The sequence below is a fragment of the Lineus longissimus genome, chromosome 18 (genome assembly GCF_910592395.1).
Source record: "Lineus longissimus chromosome 18, tnLinLong1.2, whole genome shotgun sequence".
Lineage (NCBI taxonomy): Eukaryota > Metazoa > Nemertea > Pilidiophora > Heteronemertea > Lineidae > Lineus > Lineus longissimus.
This window is the reverse complement of record NC_088325.1, coordinates 2,223,491-2,238,044: the sequence shown is the minus strand read 5'-3', so window position 1 is coordinate 2,238,044 and position 14,554 is coordinate 2,223,491. Positions and strand designations below refer to the sequence as shown.

Genomic DNA, 14,554 nt, shown 5'->3' with positions numbered 1-14,554 from the left:
CCCAATAATTGAAATGAAAACTAACATGCTGCACTTTGAAAAATTTGCAGTGTTGTTTTCATTTCTTTTGAATGAATTACTCCGATTTGAAAAGCTAGTTCTGGGCGAAAACTACACAGTAAGTTGCCTAACATCCTCAAGAATACTTTGAGCCCAAAATCGGCTGCTATCATTCGAAATTTCCGTGACAGTTTTGTGTTGTTTTGAAGACCTTTCATTCAAATAAATTTCAGTCATCCATTCAGTGCATTTTGCATTGTGTTGGCACTGTCAATTTTGTCATGTCAGTTTTCAGTTTCTGCATGTCTGTTTCGTCAGGTTTGTAAGGGTATTCAATTTAAACACCATTTAATGTTTTGATTAGGAAGAGAATAATTCAGACCATTGGAAGCTTGTTCATTTCTTACTGATTGATTGAAAACATGTGAAAACTTGACTTTTCAGTCTTGACTCGACATGACTTGGCAGTCTTGCCACTCTTGTTGACTTTGTCCTTGACCTTGTCAGTGTCTGTTGCAAAACTCTCGAATCAACTCCCTTCAGAAATAAGATAGAGTAGAACCTCCCTTAGTGGACACCTCTCTATTGAGGACACCCTCTCCATAAAGGACACTAGTTTTGGTCCCAAATTGGTTGTTTCCTTTCAATTTGACCTCTCTTGTTCTAATCAGGACACCTCTTTTAAGGACAGCATTTGTCAGTCCCGAGGGTGTCCTTAATAGAGAGATTCTACTGTATATCCAGGGACATTAGCTCGGTCAACGGTTGAATTTTGGAGTTTCAAAAAACTTAAAACAGTATTAAGACAAAGTGGGAGTTTTTTTTCGATTTTTCCATGTGCTGTGTGGTCTGTTGATTAGGGGACCTGGAAAGGAACCTCCCTAAGCGGACACCTCTCTATTAAGGACAACCTCTCAATTATGGACACTAGGTTTGGTCCCTAATTGGTAGTTCCCTTTCAATTTGACCTCTCTAATCAGGACACCTCTCTATTTAAGACAGCACTTGTCAGTCCCGAGGTTGACCTTAATAGAGAGGTTCTACTGTATATCGTCATGTATTGCATTGTATCAGCAGACATGGATGAAGAGCTAGTCCCATCCCTGGCATCCGGTCGCAGCGGCGATCAGGTGAGGCGGCCCATGAATGCCTTCCTCATCTTCTGCAAGCGACACCGCAGCATGGTGAGGGAGAAACACCCACAAATGGACAATCGTAACATCACCAGGATCCTTGGCGAGTGGTGGGCGAATCTTTGCCAAGAGGAGAAGTCAAAGTATGTGGACCTGGCGAAGCAGGTGAGTAGACAATTTCGGGTTGGTAAAGCGCCTCGCTAACTTGCTGCAACCTACAATCATTATCACATCCCCCAGCGACCTGCAATCATTATCAATGCCAGCGATTACTAGTCCAGAGGAACTCCAATAAAAGTTCTAGAAGTGGAGTTGCTTTAGCCAAGGAGTGTACAATTCTAGGGTGAGTGCATGGTGAAACCCACTCTAAAACTTGATTTTAACATTCTTGGCACCACTGTTGACTAACTCCTTATATTTTTAAGTAGCCACAGTTGTGTAACGGCTCAGGTCTCTGAAAAGTGGTCGTGCGGTTCCTGGCTCACCAGGCAGGCCTCTTTACCTTACTTAATACTTGCCTCACCCCATCCACCCAGGTGTATAAATGGGTACCGGTCGGAAATGCTCAGGACTGACAGTTTGCAGCGCTGATTGGGCTGCTCATCTGAGTTCTATTCTACAGGAATGTTTCAGGATATAGAAGAGGGTTAAAGTGTGAAGTTGGTCGATAACCATAACATTGGTGTTATCAGTGTAAACCCAAAACTAACTTTTAACTCTATTTGTTTCCAGTACAAAGAGGCGTTTATGAAGGCTAACCCGGACTTCAAGTGGCACACAGAAAGATCTGCCCCGGCCAGTAAGCCTAACACACGGCCTACCAACATGCGCAAGGGAAGCTGGGATAAGGATGCCTCAAAGAAGTTCATGGGTAAGTTGGCATAGTGCTCAGAGCTCAAAATCAGGAAGTTGTGGGTTCGATTCTCACAAGGGTCACAGCTGTTTCGTCTTTGTCTCCTTGAGCAAGGCACTTTACCCTACTTGCTTCTCTCCACCCAGGAGTAAATGGGTACCTAGCTGGCAGAGATTGCACGCTATGAATGTTAGTCCTGAGCGCTGTAAAGCTGCAGCTCGGACCTGTGATACTCCCCAAGAGGAGAGCTTGAACCACGAATGTACTTCCTTTTTAGCTCACCTCTTAGCAGAGGTGAGCTTATCCCATACCGTGGCGTCCGTCGTCCGTCGTCGTCGTCGTCGTCGTCGTCGTCGTCGTCGTCGTCCGTCGTCCGTTAGCAGGGCACGTTTCGTAACTGTTAGAGCTATTGAGTTGAAACTTGGTACACATGTACCCTTATGTAATGACACCTTGAAGACGAAGTTTCGGTCCGATTTGTTTCATGGTTTGACCACCAGGGGGCCAAACGTTAAAAGTGAAAATATGCAATATCTCCCTTAATAGTAGTCGGGAAATTTTGAAAAAAATATGGTAGGTACTTCTAGCAAAGGTGCATCATATATCCTCCGGGTTTTCGATTTGACCTCCTTTTCAAGGTCACAGAGGTCAAATGGTGTAAATTGGCCGTTAGGATGTAACGATGGCATGTTTCTAAACTGCAATGGCTATTGATACCAAATTTGGTACACATTTACCCCTTAGTCAGGTGATCTCAGGGACCGAAGTTTGGTCCAATATGATTCACCACTTGACCACCAGGGGGCAAAATCCAAAAACCTTAAAAATGTGATTATTCCTTAACTTCTTGCCCGATTGCCACCAATTTGATATCATGGGTACATCTAACCACCATACAGTATATGTCACACAGGTTTTTAATTTGACCTTCTTGTCAAGGTCACAGAGGTCAAATGGCGTAAATTCGCCGTCAGGCCGTAACTATGGCACGTTTCTTAACTGCAATGACTATTGATCACAAATTTAGTACACATGTACCCCTTGGTCAGGTGATCTCAGGTACCGAAGTTTGGTGCGATCTGATTTGCCGTTTGGCCTCCAGGGAGGGGGCCAAATCCTAAATTCTTCAAAATGCACTTATTCCTAGTAATGACTTGCCTGATTGGCACCAATTTTATATCATAGGTACATCTAATTCTAACAACCATTCAATGTGTCACCCGGGTCTTCTTTGGTTTGACCTACTTTTCAAGGTCACAGAGGTCGAATGTATTGTAAATTGGCCATTTTGGGGAAATTGTAATTGCTTGGACCTACATCAAACCTAACACTACATGACACAATACCATGCTCTTTATCCATCTTTCCTCCACATGAGGTGAGCACAATGGCCCTGGCCATTTCATTCCATCAGAGCTCTGCCAGAAACATCATTTAAGAGGCAACTCAAAACCACCTTGTTTGAGGACTTTTTGGGGGGGGGTTGGTGCCTTGAGCGTGGTGGACCACGGAAAGGCGCCCTATATAAGTATTCATTCATTCATTCATTCATGTACAGGCCAATAGCTAGGGGTAATAATTCATTATAATGCGAAGGGCTTTGAGTAACTGAAACCAGCTGGATTTAGCGTTACTTCATCCCTTCGAAATGTCAAACAAATGTGTCGTCTTTCACTTCAGAGATGAATAACATGGGAGGACTGTCGATGTTACTGATGGCCAGCCAGCATACACAGATACCAAGCAGCTATGCAGAAATCAAGCGCGCTCTCGACATGAACTCCCAGCCCAACAATGCAGCGCTATTGGAATTAGCCCAGGTTTGTTCAGAGTATTAAAGGGAGATTGTAGGCAGGAGCAGTGGGGTTTCATTGGCGATCTTCGGGTGACTAATATGGACAGTAACTGCATTCGGTCATGTTGGATTTGGCACTTAATGTATTCGTCGTACAGCTTTGATAGTTTTGACGTACTGTGAGATGGCAGAGACCCCTATTGGCAACTCTGTGTAACTCAATCTTACCTACCTAGCTGCTGCCTATACAGGGTGGCCCAGAATTATTTTCCCTCGCACAATGGATACACAATAGAATTTCTATTGTGCAAGGAAAAATAATTCTGGGCGACCCTGTACAGTCCCTTTCGACATCTTTTTGTTTTGGATCCCTGTGTGTCAAATCTAATGGCGTTGTATAAAATTTTTTGCGAGGAACATTGATTTTCAAACTATGCTTGTGATAAAATGGAACTATTGGACTATAGTCAACATATCTAACAAGTGATTATATTTATGATTATATAATATATCTCTTCTCTCCAGATGTGTTCGAATGAATTGAAGTCAGAGGAAGAGGAAGAAGAAGAAGAAGAAATCAAAGATGAACAAGTCAAAACAGAACCGCGGCCAGAAATCGGCACAACTGCCAAGGAAAATTGTGCAATTTTGCGTAAGACGTTACAATCCGTGAAAGAGTCCTGTCCAGTGACGGACGAGGCTCTCGCGACATGTGGCCGCCAAGTTGTGGATCACGTCATCGATAAGTTGTATTCGTTGGAGAAAATCCAGGCGGCGTCGCAGATGAAGCAAGAACGTAAAGACCAGGATGTGAAAGTTCCCACGTGGCAGTTGGGGGGAAAGTCGCCAAAGTCAAAAGGTGTTGCGTTTGATTGTCTTGATTCGGTCATCAGGAAAGCTGTTGGTGGTTCGGCGACGAAATCATTCAAGGTCGAGAAGAAGGATCCTGAAGTCTTTGGGCCCCGTTCTGCCCCACCTGTAAGTAAGGGATTCGCACAAAGCACTGGTCAGACGGCTCCCCTGAAGAAAGAATCTGGCGCAGTCGTTGACTTGGTGTCGGCGTTGAAGCGAAAACCTTCGACGGAGACGAGTAATAGTGTTATGGGTGATGTTCAAGTGTCTAGTGTGGCCAGTCTCCCTGCATCGTCAAGTTCATCCGCACCAGGGCCAATTGTTGCAGCGACTAGCCCAAAAGACGTCCCAGACGGCAGACTCCCAGAGGATGATGTTTTCGGTTCGGGGGAGGCAGGTAGTCGGGAGGCGAGCTGCAGCCAGGAGTCGAATAGCCAACAAGGTCACGAAGATGAAACGGATGTGGCTGCGTTCGAGGACACGGAGGGATTGCGTAAGTCCAAGCGGACGAACCGAGGCCGGAGGTACCTGGAGTTGATAACGGAGGGATACATCCAGCCTCCGAAGGGGGAGAAATCGGCAATGAAAAAGATGGTGCAGCAGCAGCCTAGCGTCAGGTGAGAATTTTATTTTGCTCTTCCTTGTTGCTTCGGGTGGTCTGCTATTACATTACAATATTGTACGCAATTACATGTTAGACTTAAAAATTGTTACACTTACTGAGTTCTCAACAGGGTTTTCTCAAGGTAGGGCGGTACACTTGATATTCAAGAAGTTTTGCCAGTGTGCAATTCGAGATAGGGTGGCCAGCAAAGGTAGGGTGGCCCTTTAGAAATCCTTTATAAAATTTCTAGAGGAAGGTAGGGTGGCTCTTCCAAGGTAGGGTGGGCCACCCTGTCAAATAGCCTTGTGGGGAACACTGACTTACAAGTAGATTGCTGGCCACCCTACCTTGTGTTGCACACTGGCTGCTTCCAAGGTAGGATGGGCCACCCTGTCAAATAGCCTTGTGGAGAACACCGACTCACAAGTAGATTGCTGGCCACCCTACCTTGTGTTGCACACTGGCTGCTTCCAAGGTAGGGTGGCCACCCTGTCAAATAGTCTTGTGGAGAACACCGACTCACAAGTAGATTGCTGGCCACCCTACCTTGTGTTGCACACTGGCTGCTTCCAAGGTAGGGTGGGCCACCCTGTCAAATAGCCTTGTAGAGAAACTGACTTACAAATAGATTGCTGACCACCCTACCTTGTGTTGCACACTGGCTGCTTCCAAGGTAGGGTGGGCCACCCTGTCAAATAGCCTTGTGGGGAACTCTGACTTACAAGTAGATTGCTGGCCACCCTACCTTGTGTTGCACACTGGCTGCTTCCAAGGTAGGGTGGGCCACCCTGTCAAATAGCCTTGTGGGGAACACTGACTTACAAGTAGATTGCTGGCCACCCTACCTTGTGTTGCACACTGGCTGCTTCCAAGGTAGGGTGGGCCACCCTGTCAAATAGCCTTGTGGGGAACACTGACTTACAAGTAGATTGCTGGCCACCCTACCTTGTGTTGCACACTGGCTGCTTCCAAGGTAGGGTGGGCCACCCTGTCAAATAGCCTTGTGGGGAACACTGACTTACAAATAGATTGCTGGCCACCCTACCTTGTGTTGCACACTGGCTGCTTCCAAGGTAGGGTGGGCCACTCTGTCAAATAGCCTTGTGGGGAACACTGACTTACAAGTAGATTGCTGGCCACCCTACCTTGTGTTGCACACTGGCTGCTTCCAAGGTAAGGTGGGCCACCCTGTCAAATAGTCTTGTGGAGAACACTGACTCACAAGTAGATTGCTGGCCACCCTACCTTGTGTTGCACACTGGCTGCTTCCAAGGTAGGGTGGGCCACCCTGTCAAATAGCCTTGTGGAGAACACTGACTTACAAGTAGATTGCTGGCCACCCTACCTTGTGTTGCACACTGGCTGCTTCCAAGGTAGGGTGGGCCACCCTGTCAAATAGTCTTGTGGAGAACACTGACTCACAAGTAGATTGCTGGCCACCCTACCTTGTGTTGCACACTGGCTGCTTCCAAGGTAGGGTGGGCACCCTGTCAAATAGTCTTCTGGGGAAACTGACTTACAAGTAGATTGCTGGCCACCCTACCTTGTGTTGCACACTGGCAAAGCTTTTGTTAGATCAAGGGTACCACCCTACCTGGAGAAACCTGATGGAGACCTGCGCACATAACATCATGTTACTCAATCGTTTCAGTGATGACCAAGATGACCTGATGGAGCCCCTCTCCCAATCCTATAATCCTCCTTCCACTGCTCACACACCCAAGAAACGGCATGCGTCCGAACCGGCACACGTCTGCCTCTCGCCAAAGAAGTATAAAACCGGGTGAGTACTATACCGTAAACGCCTTTATCTTCATGAGTCGAATTATTTCACGATTTTTGCCAGAGGGGATCAATTTTCAACTTTAGGGGCACAAATTTTTTTAACTTTTCTGAATTTCCCTCCTCGTCGTAGTTATTACCTGCTACCAATGAAAATTCAAAGGCCAACGTCGTTCATTAAAAATTTGAAATTTGTAATTGAATTTGAATGCGTAATCACATAATAATAATAATAATATTTATTAAATTAGAGTGCTACAATAACGAATAAAATCATTTCCTAGGCACTTTACAAAAGATAATATATATATAAAGACGTAAAATAAGTGTGACAGAAATAAAAGAAGTAGATTTTAGTACATTATAAAATACAATTTTTGACATTTTTGATAAAAAAGTTGATTAGACATTACTAAAACATATTATAAAAAGAGTTTTTAGGCGTTTTTTGAATGCATTGCTACATGCTACAGGGTGGCCCAGAATTGTTTTCCCTCACACAATGGATACACAATAGAATTCTATCGTGCAGGGGAAAATAATTCTGGGCCACCCTGTAGATATAAATATCAACATTGCTGTTTTGTAGACAGATATACAAATACTATAAATACAAAGTTTCAGCAAATTTGTATGCATAATAACTGCACTACGGCATTGTGTATAACTGCATTTCTATTTCCCTTGACCAGCAGTTAGTACGTACGACGTACCACTTTAAGACTGAATCCATCGTGTCACAGATAGCGCAGTTTTGGGACTTGAGTTGCACTCGATTGAGAAGTAATGAAATTCCTCATACACAGGGAATAGTTTCGCTGTACTCTTCGATAGGAGAGGCCCCTGGTGGCCATTTTGTTAAACCCAATCTGGCCAACTTGACTCCCCTTTAAATGATGTGTCTATTTATAGTGACTTTGACCTCGAGGCCCACATTGCTGAGCTTCCTCCATGCAACATGGAGAATCTCGCGAGGAAGAAGGCCAAGGCTCATAAGAAGATTCGTTGTCTCAGTGAGACCATGCGCAAGACACCTCATTTCTGTAAGTAGCCTTTGAATAGTCTCCACAAATCTATTTCTTAAAGGCCAGAACTCCAGGTATTTTGCCATTTTCTGCTGTAAGACGATTTCAAAAGTGTACCTAACACTTTATACAATACAGAAAACCCAATGCAATTAGCTCCATTCATTTTGAAGATATAGCCATTTATGTGTTTGACAACTTGATTACCTAATCAGGCTAGCAACTGGCTTGTTAGAGCCAGTCGGCGGGTTCAGCAAAAGTTGTGATGTAGATCAGGCCATTGCCCTACTTGGGAGGACAAGTATCAATGAATGCTCTTAAAATTGATATATGAAGTCTGTTTTTCATTGACATTCGATATACCCTATAATAAGGTAAGGTAATACAGACAAATTTATACCATTATAGTAAGAAATCAAACATCAGTCTGATCTATGTCAGTAAACTTGCCGCCTGACTTCACTTAGAAACCTAACCAAGGCTGTTACATAACATGTAAATAAAACAGTTAATCTTGCTTTATCTCTGGACTGGGTGCTTCAATTTTGATCAAACTTGATTTAATGCGGAGCTTTAAGTCTACTCTTTGAGGATCTGTACATGTCATGCAATCATAAAAGCAGGAGTCGTGGCCTTTAAGTACCTCGCATGCTAGTTAGTGTGTACACGATTGGCTGTTAGCGAGGTAGCCGCTTGGATTGAGCCGTTGGTCGATCACGCCTCCTGCTCACGGGATTACTCTACGGGGCATGGGGCGCATTTCTTGATTGTAAAAAATGGTCAAAACGTGAAAATTTGACTTCTGTGGTCCGATGATTAATTGTGAAAAAGGCATTTTGGGGCTTCAGTGAGTCTTGGTAATTGAGGAAAGAGGCAAGCATGTCAGACTTCATTTTCAAAGTGGGCATCCTTGACAGAATTGGATGTAAAAAAGGGCACCTGAGGTGGAGGAGGTTCAGACATGTTGCAGGGCCATGGCAAGATGCTTGAGAATCATCCTTGTACTGTGAAACCTCCCTTAGCAGACACCTTTCTATCAAGGACACCCTCTCTATTAAGCACACCCTCTTTATTATGTACACCCTCTCTATTAAGTACAACCTCTCGATTAAGGACACCCTCTCCAAAAGGGATGCTAGTTTTTCACCCAAATTAGTTGTTGCCATTCATTTTCAACTCTCTAATCAGGACACCTCTCTTGTAAGGACAGCACTACCAGTCTCAAGGGTGTCCTTAATAGAGAGGTTCTTCGTCCCATCTAACGCCATTCTTCAACCTCTCCCCAGGTCAGAGTGAGGATGATCTCTCCCCGACCAAGGAGAGGGCACCACCAGTCGGAAGTCAGAAGCGGAAGGCCCGCAAGGCGGCCATAACGCATCTAGTGCCGCAGAGTCCTACCAGCAAAATCAAAGGTAAATTTGGAAGTCAGGCAATCTCTTGGTTCGTTTCTTTACTAGAGGAGAGGAGAATTTGATTAAGGATGTTTGCAGCTGATTTAAATATTTGAACAGCACTTTTGAAAACGTTTTTCAAATCGAACTCAAAAGTAGTCGTTTTTGACGCCATGGACCATGACGTCATCAGTGGCAGATTTGGATCAAAGGTTCAAGTCGTTTCTCTTCAGGAATTTAGTTGAGGTGGTGTGTGACACCTATGGTCATGGTGGAGTTCAAGGATTGAGTTCAAGGCTAACTATACTCAGCCTTCATTTACAGGGGACTGGATTCTTTGACCAAGCATCGTCTTTGTGCTAGTAATCTTCATACTGGGAGGAATTTGTGATTTTTAAAAACAAGAAAAAATGTACACCTGAAAAAACTTTCCTCTTGAAATATTTTGTTGCCGGCCACGATGTCTGCTCATCTTTTGTCACCTTTGCTTCAACTCTGAATATATTCCAGTTCCAGCCCAGTGGCTGAAACCTACCGAAGAAGAATGCCACACGGGTATCCCGTCGTTACACCAGGAGGCTTCAGTGCGACGTACTCAGTGCATCTCGATCGACCTCGACCCAGGGGGCAGCGGAGACTATGCAGACACTGACACAGGCAGCATGGACAGCAGTACTTTCGCTGGGAGTGAGGTTGAGGGAGGTGGTGATGCGGTACCGGAAGTTCCTGGGGACGCGGGATGTAGCAATATGCATGGTGGGAGCGAATGGTGTGCCGAATCAGGTGATAAGCCTGATAGGAGTGATTTGTGTGCCGGAACGCGTCAGAAGCATCGACAGAGCGAATTGGGGGTGAAAACGAGTGATATTGAGCGAAGCACTGACTGTGAGGAAAGAAAATCAGAAAAGGGGTACGGGAATTTGTATCCGATGGAGAAAGACTTCGGACAGACAGGGTCACGTGCAGTTGTTGCCGGTGATTCTAAGGGGAGGTTGCATGTCAAAAGATCTGCTGAGGAATGTCTAGATCTCGGCGAGGTAGGATACGGTTCCGGTAAGCATCACATCAGGAAAGACTGTCAGTTGCAGTCGTCTGCCAAGGAACCGGTTTCATTCGTGCAAAATTCCGGTTCCGATCTGATAGACTTGTCGTCTGGCTTATCGGCGGGAAAATCCTCGTTGTCGAATAACCGTGCCATGAGTGTCGTAGCGGATTCCAAGGATCGCAATCCGGTGAAAATCAGTCTAGACGCAATGCGGAGTTTGCATGTACAGTCGTCGAAATCGAATCTCGTGCCTGGGTCTGAATTCAAGATGGACGCCGGGGCTGCGTCGCGTTGTGATGGAGACCTCGTGGCGAGGAACGTCGCTGTTGCGATATGTACCTCAAGGTGAGTGATATTGAAGAGTCTGGCATCGTGGCTCACTGAGAATGATAGGTTACATGAAGTTGCCCCCCTCCACATCTGTGTTTGACGCTGCGTAGTTCCTGACGTCGTTCGGCCATTGCGTTGTGAGAATGTGCACACAGAATACATCAACAGGAACCTCCCTTAGCTGACACCTCTCTATTAAGGACATCCTCTCCATTAAGGACACTAGTTTTGGACCAAATTTACCTCTCTAGTCAGGACTCCTCTCTATCAAGGGCAGCACTTCAGTCCAAAGGATGTCCTTAATAGAGAGGTTCTACTGCAGTTTGATAACTTCCTTTCATCCTTAACTCTAAAACTGTTTATTTTTCAGCAACTGATGGTATCGAAAAATGAAAATCTGCTTTTAAGGATGAGATGTCTCAATTTTCGCAGCTCTGGAGGAATAATATGCATTCTCACGCTTCTTATGTAAACTGGGCATTAATCGTGCTACGAGAGGACGTATTTAGGAGTCAAAAGTGCTAGATGTTAAGGATGAACAGATGTAGTTTAAAGGTTACCAGTCTGAGTGTCCTCTTTCCAAACATCCCCCATTTACTGGAGTCTAGACATCCAGGCTTTTTGATTCTGTCCAACTCCAGATCACGATTTCAAATAATTTTATTTTGCCATCATGTATCTACAGTGGAACCTCCCTTAGCGGACACCTCTCTACTAAGGACAATGGGTGATATGAATAAAGAGTAGTAAATGCTTTTATCTAAAACTCCATGTACATTTACACTTGGCCCTTCTGTACAAAATTGAAGTAAAAGCTTTTGCTAGCCTTTATTCATATCACCCAATCTCTCTATTAAGGACACTAGTTAACTCTTGCTAACCGAGGGGCATTTTGACTTGAGGACATTTAGACTGGACTCAACTGGATTTTAAATGCAGTCACCTGGTTGAAAGTGCTATTCTACATCCATTTGTTGTTAAATATCTTTACATGATCGTGTATAACTGATCTGAGAGATCATCCAGTGTAACTGATACCCTTTAAGGTTTTAAACTACAGTAGAACCTCTCTACTAAGGACACCCTCGGGACTGACAAGTGTTGTCCTTAATAGAGAGGTGTCCTGATTAGAGAGGTCAAATTGAATGGAAAGAACCAATTTGGGACTACAACTGGTGTCCTTAATAGAGAGGTGTCCTGATTAGAGAGGTCAAATTGAATGGAAAGAACCAATTTGGGACTACAACTAGCGTCCTTAATAGAGAGGTGTTCTGATTAGAGAGGTCAAATTGAATGGAAAGAACCAATTTGGGACTACAACTAGTGTCCTTAATAGAGAGGTGTCCTGATTAGAGAGGTCAAATTGAATGGAAAGAACCAATTTGGGACTACAACTAGCGTCCTTAATAGAGAGGTTGTCCTTAATAGAGAGGTGTCCGCTAAGGGAGGTTCTACTGTAGTTTGAAAACAATTGACACCATTCGACCACCCGGAGGTATGGATGTGTATTGCAAAGCATTTGTGTTTATAGGGTACAGGACAGGGCATGGTCCGTTTCCAATTAAAACTTGGAGGAAAATCTCATTTTAAATGCAAACAACCTAATTTTTTTAGAATTGTTAAAAGCCATATTGGAAGAGTATATATATGAATGTTCTGGTTTATGTTGATGGCATGCTTTTCAAAAGTTAAAAGTTGGTCAGAAATTGATGGGTTTTTGATCCTACTTAAGCATTTTGTAGAAGTTGAAATGGCCAAATTATCTCCTAAACACCTTAAATGACACAAGACGTCAAGTAAGCCTTACACTATTATACAAAAAAACTTTTTTGGTTTGAAAATGAGAGACCAATGATTGGCGGGAATGCAATGAAATAATGGTAAAATAAGCCCAAATTAAGGAAAGCGGGGGGTGGGGGGGGGGGGGTTTCCCTAATGATGTACTTGAGAGTCCCGTCATATTTAGGTGAAGCCCTTTGATCCTTGTGATAGGCCATATTGTTAAATTGTTATTATCAAGAATTAATAAAGACAAGTCTTTATAAATTCTTGTTATTATTGTTAAAATATCGTAATCATGAATTAATCAATTGTCTACTTTCCATCCTGGAAGTTATGGATTACAAATCGCGTACGTTTGGTTATATTCAAATGAGGTCTGTCACAGATCTGCATATATGTAAATAAGTACACTGCATTGGACGTTATGTAAACATGTATTTTCACTGATTTGTCTCTAAATAGTTACATGACGCATGGCGTCATTTATTTGGTTATTATTGCATTTTGACAGTGCCATTGAAAATATTCTTGTGCTCCTATGGGAGGTTGGACATTTTTGATGTCATTTATTTTTCTCCGCTCACCCCTTTCCTACATTATCTATCGGCCAGTATCTTTCGAGAAAAGTTTACTAGGACTCGGGACGTTCATCTGAAGTTTATTTTTCTTTTCGAAAATTTGAGTGATTTGTAAATAATGTAGTTTTTGGTTGTTTGTCAATGCAGTCAGAAAAGTCACTTAGTAATTTACTGTAAACCCCGAAATATTTGTGCAACTTTTATTTTCGCTGTTTTCGTGTTTTCAGATAATCGTGATGAAGAAAATCACAGTGAAATTATTGGTACAGGGTGGTTAAATCGCTATATTTAAAGGCCGACGCCGTTCGTTAAAAATTTGGAATTTGTAATTGAATTTGAAAATTCTCAATTGCGCAAATACATGCTAAATATAAATTTCAACATTGCCGTTGTGTAGACTGATATACAAATACTGTGAATACCAAGTTTCAACACATTTGTATGCACAATAACAGCACTACGGTATTGTGTATAACTGCATTTCTATTAACTGGACCACCAGTAATTACAAACGGTGTACCCCTTTAACTTAATTAAGAAATATGAAGAAGTTCCAGTTTCATAAACCACAAAACAAGGCTGCAAATATTTCCGGGTTTACTGAACGTCATTTTCTTTTTGCCTGAGGTATTAACTCGAAATGCTTGATGCTGAGATGATATTTTTCATCTCTCCCTGAACCTCCTCTGCCCCCCCCCCCTCCGAAATGACGAGAAAAAAACTAATCTATGACGTTAGGGGATGCCAGAGGTTAGAAAAATGACGACGTTTTGGCAGGGAAACTGGCCACCTTTTCCCTTGTATGAAAAAATTACATTTCTCCTGGCAACAAGCCATTTTTAGATGATCCCTTATTCCATAGGCATTTTACTCTCATAGCCGCAAATATTATTTCCACATTCATAGTTGGCTTTGCAATGCATTTTAGATTCCTTGTACATATAATGTATGTAAATTCAATCATGTTTTTGTCAAAATGGTCTGTCAGTCAAAGTTAAGTTGCGAGTTTGGTTCATCAAGGATTTATCCTTGGACAGAAATGTTGCAGGCTGATGGACTGGCGATTTCTGTGAAATGCCAAAAATAGCTTAAAGGACCAGTGGTATTATTAAGGGCAATATTACCCAGCTGCAGGCTGCCTAATCACCTCCTATTCTACATAAGTAGTTTCCATCAACAAATTGTACAAAAAAAGAAAAAATTCAAAATCTGAATGAATTATTTTGCTTTTTCGATGTTGACTCTAATTTGACCCAAGTTAGCTCTCCATGCATTGATCCTTTCCATGTGGAAAGATGCACCAGTAAGGCAGTGCATCGAGGAGCCTTGACTGACATCGTAGTTGTATATAGAAGTTTGTGAATTATTCAATGTCAATAGTTTA

General features: G+C 43.2%; 1 protein-coding gene across 2 annotated transcripts; it reads left to right on the top strand.

Annotated features, from left to right (window-relative positions):
• Nucleotides 1–21: 21 nt before the first annotated feature.
• On the top strand, nt 22–12,730 carry LOC135502279 (uncharacterized). Of its 2 annotated transcripts, none has more exons than XM_064794977.1 (10): nt 22–118; nt 1,078–1,298; nt 1,866–2,004; nt 3,667–3,806; nt 4,307–5,250; nt 6,889–7,020; nt 7,932–8,062; nt 9,331–9,456; nt 9,946–10,825; nt 11,181–12,730. In XM_064794977.1, the coding sequence occupies exons 2-10, from the start codon at nt 1,080–1,082 to the stop codon at nt 11,185–11,187; spliced, it is 2,718 nt and encodes a 905-aa protein (XP_064651047.1). In that variant the 5' UTR covers nt 22–118; nt 1,078–1,079; the 3' UTR covers nt 11,188–12,730. The 2 variants fall into 2 exon arrangements, with proteins under 2 accessions (XP_064651047.1, XP_064651048.1); XM_064794978.1 differs by having other exon boundaries at nt 1,075–1,298.
• The last annotated feature ends 1,824 nt before the right edge of the window (nt 12,731–14,554 follow it).

Excerpts from the sequence above, each read along its gene's own strand:
- LOC135502279 (XM_064794977.1), top strand. The coding sequence starts at position 1,080 with ATGGATGAAGAGCTAGTCCCATCCCTGGCATCCGGTCGCAGCGGCGAT. Across the intron at positions 1,299-1,865 it reads ATGTGGACCTGGCGAAGCAG|TACAAAGAGGCGTTTATGAA; the intron begins GTGAGTAGACAA and ends ATTTGTTTCCAG. Across the intron at positions 5,251-6,888 it reads CAGCAGCAGCCTAGCGTCAG|TGATGACCAAGATGACCTGA; the intron begins GTGAGAATTTTA and ends CAATCGTTTCAG.